We start from the raw sequence: 12,537 nt of genomic DNA, 5'->3' as shown, positions 1-12,537 counted from the left end.
ACTACAATGTTGAAAGTGCTCATTTTCTGCCCAAAACTATATCATTTAAACTTGAAAAACCTGCTGAAACCAGTTTGGCTCAGTGGTAGAGTGTCGGTCTGCGGACTGAAAGGTCCCAGGTTCAATTCCAGTCAGGAGCATGTACGTTGGTTGGGGGCACATCCCTGGTAGGGGGAGTGCAAGAGGCAGCTGGTCGGTGTTTCTCTCTCATTGACATTTCTAGCTCTCTATCTCTCTTCCTTCCTCTCTGTAAAAAATCAATAAAAATATATTAAACTTGAAAAACCTCCATAAAGAATAGAAAGTATCTATGTAAACAATGATCCATAATGGAGAAATAGCTGTTCATTCCATTAAAAAACATTACTGATACCTAAGAAACCTGTATTAATTAAAATCTGACCATTAGTTTACAAATTTAAGATAAAACTAAAATGGGCTTATAACAAGTTGCAGAAATCCAATCTCTTTCATAACTAGCTTCACTGTCATTTATATTGCTATCAAACTAAGTAATAAAAAAGGCTGATGAACTGTTAATCTTATAATATTTACTTAGGTTAAAAAAAACAAAACAAAACAAAAAACACAACAACAAAAAAACTTGTTTAATAAGTTATTTTATACGTTAACTCACAAATTTAATTTTATACTACCTAATTCCCTTACCTGATTTTCACTTTCAAACAGAAGAAACCCGTAAGTTTCTTTAAGTTCTTCCTGAGTGTAGTTACTTGCTTTTTTTTCTTGGTAAAAAGCTTTGTACTATATAAAGAGAGAATAATCAAATGGTATAAAAATGTCATTTTGCCTTGAAAGTTAATTTTAAAAAATGCATCATCTGAATTGCTCCTGTTAAAAGTCTAATAAAATTTATTTTTTCTATTCTTTAGATTATTACCTTCCAAGTGACTGTTTCCAAGAATCTTTTATTTAATTTGAAAAGTGATAGCTTAAAAGAACTAGGCTTATATACCCCAAATCAGGTTCTTTAAAGCTAAAATAAAACTAACACACAGATACAATGTGTACCAAGCACCTCACCTCATTTAAGAAAATGTCATTTTTCACCAAAGTCACTTGACTGTATTGAAAACCATGCTCAGATGCAGAGTCCAAGTAAGAAGTATGGAGAATTGAAACTGCCCTCTGGAAGAGAGAGTCTGAACTCAAGGACACTGTCTCAAAAACTGTAAAACACAAACAAAAATAATGCAACTGTTTAAGATAACCAAAGGAAGGGATTAAAAGTGATACACTAAATACTTCATCTATTTCCTTCCTATATAACTAAGACTTTTACCATGTGTTTTGGCGATCATATCTTAATTTAAAAGATGGGCCAAACCTAGTAAAATGTCCTCCCCTGGATCTCGCCCAATGGAGGTGGGGCCTCTAATGTGAAGAAAATAATCTAAATGAATTACAATTTAGGGTGAATTATTTTCAATACAAGAATAAAATGTACCCTGCCAGATCCCTTATGGCTGTGGTTTAAGCTGAATGTTGTAACTGCAACTGGTAAATGCAGATGTGACTGTACTGTCAAGTTGGTGATCAGCAATCACTCAGACCAATGTTTCACATCTTTATGATTGTTTAAACCTATGCCATATTTTGATAAATTTACCCTTCCTTTCTTCTCATCAAATCCCCAAGTACATCTGTTGGGCTCTTTTTAAGGAGCCTACTATTGCACACACAGCAAACACATTAGAAAGCACTGTATCTTTGGGGTTTCCTCACTAGCTTAGAAATGTCTATTGAACATGTTATGGTTTGTATTATAAAATCATTTTTTTTTCATTTTACAAAAAGAAAACTATTACTTTTTGAAAGTGTTATTTTCAAACCACACTCTTGTGCTATCCCACATATTCTGATATGCCCTTCCCATTAGAGGCATGTTTCCCAATTGAGAATTGCTGACTCAACCCAGGGATTCTCTCGATGTGAGCCTTTGTGCCTTTTGACTTTACAAGTCTTTAGCAAGATCTGAACCTAATAACTTCTCATAATATTTTAAACATTTAATTTGTTTACTCCTATTTGTATCTTCTCTACTTTCTTTAACAAGGCTGGGGACGAGTATACAAACTAATAATTTATAAATAAGAAAGCATGGAATAATTTATATAGCACTGCAAGTTATAGTCATATAGTACAAATACGGTAAATACATTAATGTGGCTTCCTACATTTACTAGAACTCTGCAAATTACAGTTCAAAAGTTAAAAGAAAAAAGCATATTATTATTATTATTATTAAAAAATATGTTTTTATTGATTTCAGAGAGGAAGGGAAAGAGAAAGAGCGATAGAAACATTAATGATGAGAGAGAATCATTGATCGGCTGCCTCCTGCATGCCCCCCACCGGAGATTGGAGATCGAGCCCGAAACCCAGGCATACGCCCTTGACTGGAATTGAACCCATGACCCTTCAGACCGCAAGCTGATCCTCTATCCACTGAGCCAAGCCAGCTAGGGCAAAAGCATATTATTTACAATTAAATTATGAACAAGTAAGACAAAACAAACTAGACTATCACAGAAACGAAAACAACATTTCAGTGAAACTAATTTGAACTAAACTGTCCTAACATTTCAATTATAAAGTTAGTTTAAAATGCTTTATAAACAAAACTTCCTAGTACTAACAATGTAAGATTGTAAACAGCAAGAAAGGAAAGAAAAGAGAATGAAATATTTAAGCATATTCTGAAGTAGTACATCTGATCCATATCAATTCTGTTTTACTTTTTCTCAGTTTCACTTTCTCCTTCAATATTAGTATTGAAGTATTACTAGGGCTATACAAAATAAAGATATTCTAGAGAATAAAATAGCAAACCACCCATGATAATAATTAAAATTTTGGCTTTCTAAAGCTGTATTACTTAAACTAGGAGGTCTATGCATTTGTAAATTCATCTTACAAAAGCTTAAATACAGATCAGAATTCGTTTAAAAATTATAAATTTGGAAACCTGTATTTAATATTTTTAAAAGGCAATATAAAAAATGTAACTGTACTTTAATATTTGAGAAATATGTTGCTTTCAGTGACAGAAGCAAAAGTCATCACAACTTTAAAAATGAACTTTCTATGAATATCAATTTCTTTAAATTCTACAAGATGTTAATAGATAGGCATGTTTTAAGTTTCATAAGTACTGAATACTACTATATCCCTATTTTTGAGTGTTAACGCAAAATAAACTGAAAACTGTAAAAGCAGTGCAATTAAAAAAACAACATACCTATCTAACAATGTTTCCCAAGTACACGTAGTCAGAGAACACTTTATACCAATGTGAAGAGTATTGTTCCCAATAAAGCTATTAATAAAGATGGTTTAAAATAAACAAGAAAAGAAAATAAATAAAAACAAAAGAAAATATATTTTAAAGATACAAAAAAAGAAAAAATAAAGAGAAACAAGAAGAAAATAAATTACTTTGTGCTTTTTATGTTTACTTCTAAAAATATTTCTTTGTAGTTAAAAATGCTTCCCCTTTAGGTCAGCATCCTCCGGACAGCTCGCTCGCGCGCGCTCTCTCTCTCTCTAAATATATATATATATGTATATATATGTGTGTATGTGTATGTGTGAGTGTGTGTGTGTGTGTGTGTGTATATATATATATATATATAATATATAAAATCCTTTTGTGGTTAGAAGGGAAAGCATGTCAAAAGCCACAGTGTTGAAAATCACAGTAGATCTTCAATCTTCATGACTTCATAAATTACTTCAATTATACTCTCAAGAAAGCACAAGTTTTCTACTTTATAAATAAGATAGGTGAGAATTTTATAAAGGTAACTTGAAAAGTATTTGCCTATAATGTAGAAAAAGTGGCCCTACGGCTTAAGTGACCAATAGAAAGCACATGGAGAAAATTTAAGTTCAATCATAATGGCTCTGGAAATTGAGTTAATATGCTTTCCTGTAGCACCTGGCTTTAGACTCACTTCTCTGCTATTTGTGGATTCAATCTAAAATGCTAACTCAAGTTTGACACAGGTAGAATCTGTTCAAAGTACCCTCCATTAATCTCCCCTTTCTCAAAATCCTTTAGAGATACTGAGTATCTGGCTTTGGGTACTTTTTTTTTTTTTTTAACTTCTAATAAAAGAGATCTGCCGGGACCGGTTTGGCTCAGTGGATAGAGCGTCGGCCTGCGGACTGAAAGGTCCCGGGTTCGATTCCGGTTAAGGGCATGTACCTTGGTTGCGGGCACATCCCCAGTGGGGTGTGTGCAAGAGGCAGCTGGTTGGTGTTTCTCTCTCATCGACGTTTCTAACTCTCTGTCCCTCTCAATTCCTCTCTTTGTAAAATCAATAAAATATATTAAAAAAAAAAAAGAGATAAAAAAATGATAAACCGATTTCTGATGGTATATCACAGGGATATTTTTTTAATTCTATAAGCATCTGGTCTGACATCGAATAATGAGATGAACTAATGCCAACAACTCAGGTGTCACAAAACTGACAACATCTCCCCAGAACTCTCATTACCGCATCTCCTGTCTGTGCATTAAACAACAGCACTCATCAAGAGGAACGCCCAGAACCCAACAATATAGTCCATTAAAGGTCCTTATCAGTATCCCTTATAGACGAATTGCAAACTACACCTGCTAGTACTATCTATGATTATATATTTTAAATCTAAGCAGGCCATTTGATAGTTGTTGAAGGAATAGCCTACCCCTTAATCATTTAATTCTAAATGTATTACCTTTACTTTTAATACTAAAGAATTGCCAGTTTAATATAAATACAAGTTTTTTAGAGCACAATTTGGTAGGACCTAACAAAAACTTATAAATGTGCATATCGAATAACCATTCCATTTCTGAGAATCAACTCCTCAGAAACTCTAGTGTAAGTGCACAGGATATACGTAAAAGGGTGTTCCATGCACCAGAATCCATAATAGCAAAAACACTGGAGATAATCTAAAATTGCCACTAACAGGGAAATACATTGCATTTACTAAATAAAATAAACTTACGAATACTGGCATATAAAGTTATCCATTATACACTATGGAGTATATAACATGCATTATATAATGTCATTTTGGTTAAAAAATAACAACATTCCAAATTATGTGTTTGAAAGTATACAGATAAAAATCTAGAAAGATGGGAAACCAACTGTTAACAGTGTTTAAACCAATGGTTATTGAGAATGGGAAATGGATAAAATGGAAACTTACCGTATATTTTTTATTTTATACATACTTCTTCAAATTTAGGCTTTTCCTATATAAGCATATATTACTTCTAATATATCTTAATTCAGAATCAAGTAAAATAAATCATAATTTAAAAAATGCAAATGAGGAATATGACAATTTTCCGTAAATACAATTTAAAAATTTAATCAATCACTTATCAGTTATGGAGTAATGATTTAAATAAATTTGTAGCTATTGAAATTATAAATTTTAAAAGTTCTTTCATATGATTAAAATTAAAATTTAAAAAGCTATCCTGGTCTACTTTGAATTTATTAGTAATAACTTATTGGATTTAGTTTAATACCCACTGTTTTCTGATATGAACCCTGTCCTGGTCTTCTCTAAGAGAGAATGCAGTTGGGTGGGTGGTCTTAATTCATTTTCACCAAGTATACCCCCAGAGTTCTTGACATAGTCCTGTTTTCCGTTAATGCTATAGATGCTAAAATGAAAAATGAAAAAATTATATCATAAAATGAATAGTTCTATTTACAGCATATCTATTATATAAACAAATAACTACTGGCATCTAATTTGCATTAGTACAATTCTGTAATGGTTACCTCCTATGACAACTTTACAGAACTAAGGGCTAAAGTTGCTATATAAGCAGTAACACACATAAAAAGAAATGCTTTTCCAACAATACATATTTTTTAAGTTTTAAAGAAAATTTTGTCGACAGAAATAAACTATGCTAATAGAATCCCTTTTGCCTCACTGGGGAAAAAAATCCTTCAAAATGAAGAGATTATAGAATCACATTCATATTCATTCTACTGATTGGAAATGGCAAAATCAAATACAACACAAATAAAATATCTTCCCACACAATTTGGTAGCACCTAACAAAAACTTATAAATGTGCATATCAAATAACCATTCCATTTCTGAGAATCAACTCCTTAGAAATACTAGTGTCAGTGCACAGGATATATGTACAAGGGTATTCCATGCACCGGAATCCATAATAGCAAAAACTCTGGAGAAGTCATATGATGCATCCATTCATTAAACAAAATTACTAGTGACAATTATTACATACCCAGTATTAGAAAAAGTCTCTACAATGAAAACTACTAGATTAGAAAAGGAAGACAAGCCTGTAAAGAAACTAAGTACATAATGGTACAAACAACCAATTTCATTGATATGTTAAGAAAGGTTTCAGAAAGGCACTGATACTTGATATTCAGATAAATACTAAAAACAATAAGCCAAAGAGGGGCATAGTGTGTATGTTTTCTAGGTAATGGAACAAATGCAGAGATAGAATAAAGATACATGTAAGGAACTGCAAATGGTTTATTTGAGGAATTCAACATGTTTTATAAAAAGGAATTTAAAGATCACATATACAGTTGTATAATTTTACACTTTCCCCCTTGCAAAAGTATTTGAGTCAGAATTGTATGGATATGAATAATTTTAAGAAAAAGTAGCAATATGATGATACACATCATTAAGCAAGTAGATTATGTGAACGAGGGAGAGAATTAAATTGGAAATCAGGATACCAGGATTCTATTGCAAGTCTATCATTAATTTATTCTGACACCTTCCTATGATATTAATGACTCCCTTCTCAATAATAATGCCCTTTTTTTCTTCCCTTCTCCCAAACAAGCAGCTTTGGTTAGATATTGGGTGACCCAAAGCTTCAGGAGAGGCTTGGGAGCAGGGTGTATGTGCTTATCCCAAATAATCTAAGCTCATTATGGTAATTTAATTCTCTTTGGTTAGTGATTGTTTTAGGAATAAATATTGACTCAACTCTGGCCAAGACCCTACAAACAGAATTATAGAAAAGGTTTCTTATAAAAAGAACAAGAGGAAAAGGTGCACTCTTCCTGATTCCAACCTCTTCTAGCCTTAAGGCCTTATCTGAAGATGCGTTTTTTGTCTGGAACTCCCAGCATTCATAATTAGATTGAGCTGCCAACACAATGATGATGGAACCAAACAGAAAGAATCTAGATCCTTAATGAAGTCCTAGAACTGTTGAATGAACAGGTGCCTTGCCTCTGAATCTTTTGATATGTAAACCTAGAGACCAGATGCATGAAATTCATGCAAGTGTAGGCCTTCCTTCCCCTGGCTGACAACACTGGCTTACCTCTGGCACCAGGACCAGGATTCCCTCGCAGCCCCTGGTTTTGTCCGGAATGATTTCCAGTTTAATTAGCATATTATACTTTAATCATTATAGATTATACATGTCCCTGATTGTTTAAATCACTTTAATTGGCAGCAGAAAGCACACTAAAAACCTTGTTAAAGTATTTATTCTAAGGCCTCATCCTATATAATAAAAGTCTAATATGCTAAGTGTCCGGTTGTCTGGTCAGCCATTCAACTAATCAAAGCGTGATATGCTAAGGCCACTCAACTGCTCACTATGACATGCACTGACCACCAAGGAGCAGACAGTAGATCAGTCGCTATGATGTGCACTGACCACCAGGGGGTAGACACTCTAACAGGTAGGTTAGCTTGCTGCTGAGGTCCAGTCCATGGGGACTAAGAGAGATGGACAGACATGCCTTGGAGCCCTTCCACAGTCCCTCCCCAGATGGCCAACCTCACACATCTCTCCCCAGCCCCAATTGTGCACCAGGGGGGTCCCTCGGCCTGACCTGCGCCCTCTCGCAATATGGGCTGAGGGGCCCCTTCACTCCAAAGTGCACGAGTTTTGTACAATGGCCTCTAGTTTAATTATAGCCTCTAGTTTAATTATAATTATCTTTCTAAGGCTCTTTTCAGTGCTAACACTGTGACTATAAATCTGCCTTACTGAAGGTCTAGGTCTAGTATGTCTGAGGCATTGGGCACTGCATTAGATAATTTATCAAATTTCTTTTTTATTTATTGCCATGAAGAGACATTTATCTTAATATTTATTAGCAAGGAAGCACAAATGTTAATATAACTTCTGTTAAAACTTGAAACTTAAAATATAGTAAAACTTCACTATAACAGATTAATTTAGGAGAGGGGGGTTTGTTAAAAGTTGAAAGTCCATTATATAATAAAGTAGATTTTCCAAATGATTATGTTTAAGAATTGAGAAATTAGTGAGTTTACCTGTTTCTACTTAGGTAGTAGTCACATTTGTGTAGTAATTAAAATTAAATATGTATGAAAAGTTTAATTTCACCAAAAAGTTTTCTATTTGTATTACTGTAATTTTTCCAACATATATTCTATTCACTAAAATTTGTTAAAAATAACAATGAATTAATAACAAAAACCCAACCTGTTAATTTTCACATGTGACATACAGACCAGAAATTTTGTCTGTTAAATCGAGGCCCACAAAAATCAAGGGTTCAGAGGATAGGTATTTAAAGTCTCTGACTGCTTGATTCCCACCTTCTCAATAAAATCTACATTCTCCCAGGCACAAGGGCAAAACACCCTTGATTCTTATTACTATTCATGTAATATCCCTCTTTAATTACATATAGTCTGATTTTCACATTTCCACTCCATTCTTCATAAGTGTTCCATAAATAAAATATCTACTACAGTCCTTTTAAATGTATAGCTCTGCACTAGAGCTGGGGATAAGCAGAGAAAACTGAAAACCTGTTTGCAGGTAATCTTTAACATTTAGGTCATAATTTCAAGAATTATGTGTGAAATAATTGTGTTTAGGACAATCTCCTCTTCAAACTAAAGGGAGGTGATTAAGGGCATGGACTCTGGAATCAAAGGACTTGGAAAGACAAGATTTTGAACCCAGGTCTATTTAGCTTTGGGACTTTCCAGCTTTATGATAGTAATGTGTCAGAACAAGAAAGCTATTTAATCTTTCTTCCCCTTCTATTAAAAAATAAATTTCAACAAAGTATATACACTGAATAAAAGGCCAAATGCCACTAGGCTTATCAGTCATTGCCCCTACCCTCCCAGGGCACCCTATTTTCAATTCTCTTAGGTGACGACTTTCAACTTTAGCTGTATCGTCTCGTATAATTCCATGTTTCTAAATAAAATACCTGTATAAACTTAGATATTCCTTTAATGAAAAATACCTTTCCAAACACACACATAAAAATACACTTCTTCCCATCCCCTCATAGTAATATCATTATTTTTATTAAATAAATATTCAATATTTCACTAAATTGTATACATTAATCATAAGTGAGCCACAATGGGTAGTCAATTTCCAACCAGCTAAACTACCCGGCCAGGACAATATGATCTTTTGCCAGCCAAACACTTTTTACCAGAATATATCTCAGTGCTGTGCTATTTTTCCTTGGAATATGATGCATACTTTCATTAGGTAGATTCAAATATATGTTCATTTATTTAAGGGGAAAAAAACCTTCAATTACACTTTATTTTTTTGCATAGTTTTGCTTTTCTTCTTTGGGGGCTCCAGTTTTACATATTTTGGCCTTCTATATCATTACTTCATTATTTACTTTTTAAAAATATATTTGTTTTATTTCTCATGGTTTTTTTCTTTTTCTTTTTCAAACTGTGACAAAATATACCTAAGATTTCATTTCTATTGGGTCTAGTAATAATTAATGTCGTTTTTAAACATTCGTTTAAAATCTTGCTTGGCGTTGACTTGTATTGACATGACCTTCAAACACGTGGTATCTACAGAACGTGTGAAGTGCAATTAACAAGTTTTGCTTGAAAAAGTTTGTGTTTGGTTTGGTTTTTGTTGCAAAACTAGGGCTAAGAAGATGGCGGATGAAGAGCATATTCGGCACTGCATGCTTTACGAGTTCCAATTAGGAAGAAACGCAAGTGAGGCTGCAAAAAACATCTGTAGTGCTCTTGGTCAAGATGCAGTTAGCGCCAGAAAATGCCAGCGTTGGTTTGAGAAATTTCGTGAGGGAAATTTTTTGTTAGATGACAAGAGTGGTCGAGGCCGTGTGTCCAATTTTGATCAAGAAGCTCTTCAAGCTCTTTTGGTGCAAAATCCTCAAATTACCCAACAAGAGCTTGCGACAACTTTAAATTGTTCACAAAAAACAATTTCCAATCAATTGCGTGCACTTGGCAAAGTCCAAAAGTTTGGAAAATGGGTTCCTCATGAGTTGACCGACAACAACCGTAATCAAAGAGTCACAATTTGCAGTTCGCTCCTCTCTCGTCAAAACCGTTTGCCGTTTTTAGAGCAAATTGTTACCGGAGATGAAAAATGGGTGCTGTATGTTAAATTTGAAAAGGCGGCCTCAATGGTTGGACAAAAATGAGGCTCCGCAGCCCACGCCAAAACCTGACTTGCATGCAAAAAAAGTGATGTTGTGTGTTTGGTGGAATTTTAAAGGAATTCTTCATTATGAACTTTTACCATCTAACCAAACCATTACAAGTGCAGTATATATTCTCCTGATATTGCCCCTTCCGATTACCATTTGTTTCGTTCTTTGCAAAACTTTCTTCTTGGAAAAAAAATTTAATAATGAAGAATGCCTCAAAAATGCATTGACCGAATTTTTTGCATCAAAATCACAAGAATTTTACAACAGAGGGATTAAAATGCTTCCTGAGTGTTGGGCACAAGTAGTAGAAAACAACGGCAACTATATTGTTGATTAAATTTTGTTGTATTGTTTAAATAAATTCGATTTAAAAAGTATTAGAAAACGACATTAATTATTACTAGACCTAATACTTTGGTGTTCTTTGCAATGGTGCCTTGTCTCCCATGTGTATCTCATTTATTCTTTGTCTCTGGAAAGGTTTAATCTTTTTCTTCCATTTCTTTTCTGTTTTGCCAGTTCCCATTTCACATCCTCCTACTATCTGGTTCTCTCTTCCTTAAATTCTTTTTTTTTTTTTTAATATATTTTATTGATTTTGTACAGAGAGGAAGGGAGGGAGATAGAGAGCTAGAAACATCGATGAGAGATAGACATCGATCAGCTGCCTCTTGCACCCCCCCCCCCCCCCCCACTGGGGATATGCCTGCAACCAAGGCAAATGCCCTTGACCGGAATCGAACCCGGGACCCTTCAGTACCCAAACCGACGCTCTATCCATTAAGCCAAACCGGTCCCGGCTCTTACTTAAATTCTTATATTTCTGCTTTGTGTCTTTTTATATAGTTCTATGGTTATTAATTAATTAATTTAAAACTTCTTTGTTAAACCTCACCCAGGATATTTTTTCCCCACTGATTTTTAGAGAATGGAAGGGGAGAGAGAAGGAGGGAGGAAGAGAGAGAAAAAGAAACATTGATGTGAGAGAGACACATCAATTGGTTGTCTCCCACATGCACTCTGACTAGGGCCTGAGATCAAACCTGCAATACAGGTATGTGCTCCTGATGGGGAATTAAATCCAAGTCCCTTCAATGCAATGACCAATGCTCTAACTACTGAGCCACATTGGTCAGGACTAATTCATTTTTAATACAACTTTATTAACATATAATTACCATAGCATGCAATTCACCCATTTTAAAGTGTACAATTCCATGTCTTTAAAGTGTACAATTCCATAGCATGCAACCCACTTTATCACCACTAACATTTTTAGAACACTTTCATTACCTCCAAAACAATCATCCTTCTCACCCCTCATTGTTCCCTATGCCCAGGCCTAGCTATTACTAATTTACTTTCCATCCCTATAGCCTTGCCTATACTAGATCATTTCATTAACAAACAAACAACAACAAAAAAAGAATCATACAATATGTGCTCTTTGTGACTGGCTTAGGTTCATTCATTTTAGCATATACTTCATTCTTTTTTATGGTCAAATATTTTATTTCATGGATATATCACATTTTTAATCCAATCATCAACTAATGGACATTTGGGTCATTTCTACTTTGGGGCTATTATAAATAATCATGCTATAAACATTCATGTACAGGCTTTTGTGTGGGCATGTTTTTATTTCTTTTGGGTATATATCTAGGGGAACTGCTAAATCATATGGCAAACATGTTTACACATTTGAGGAACTACTAAACTGTTCTCTAAAGTGGCTGTACCACTTCACATTCCCACCAGCTATATATGGGAAGTTCTAATTTCTCAACGTTGTTGCTGACACTTATCTTTCTGATTACAACCATCTTAGTAGGTATGGAAGTGATGTATTCATTTATTTTTAAATGTATATTGGAATTTTACGTTGCATTTTTCACCTACTTGAAGAGATGATAAGATCTTTTTCATAATATCCAGCTAATAAATATTATAGGATTATGTGTCACACAATCTCTGTAACAAATAGTAATTTCTGCTGGTGAAGCATAACAGGGGAGACCACACATGATCTACTTTGTGGCCATTC

General features: G+C 34.0%; 2 protein-coding genes across 4 annotated transcripts in view; one reads left to right on the top strand and one right to left on the bottom strand.

The window, feature by feature from the left end:
* TASOR2 (transcription activation suppressor family member 2) overlaps nt 1–12,537 on the bottom strand; it is an 84,321-nt gene that overhangs the window by 55,087 nt on the left and 16,697 nt on the right. For 2 of the 3 annotated variants that reach the window (XM_084867708.1, XM_084867706.1), the window contains 3 exons: nt 5,565–5,698; nt 1,045–1,190; nt 670–765 (listed from right to left, as the gene is read on the bottom strand). In XM_084867708.1, the coding sequence (XP_084723834.1) occupies nt 670–765; nt 1,045–1,049 (101 nt within the window). In that variant the 5' untranslated portion in view covers nt 1,050–1,190; nt 5,565–5,698. The remainder of the gene's footprint in view (nt 1–669; nt 766–1,044; nt 1,191–5,564; nt 5,699–12,537) is intronic. The other variant, XM_084867707.1, reaches the window with a different exon arrangement.
* ANKRD16 (ankyrin repeat domain 16) overlaps nt 1–12,537 on the top strand; it is a 181,345-nt gene that overhangs the window by 158,659 nt on the left and 10,149 nt on the right. The gene's annotated exons all lie outside the window — the stretch shown is intronic.

Source organism: Pipistrellus hanaki, assembly GCF_964339955.1.
Source record: "Pipistrellus hanaki genome assembly, chromosome: 1".
Taxonomy (NCBI): domain Eukaryota; kingdom Metazoa; phylum Chordata; class Mammalia; order Chiroptera; family Vespertilionidae; genus Pipistrellus; species Pipistrellus hanaki.
This window is presented reverse-complemented; position numbering and strand designations above follow the sequence as displayed.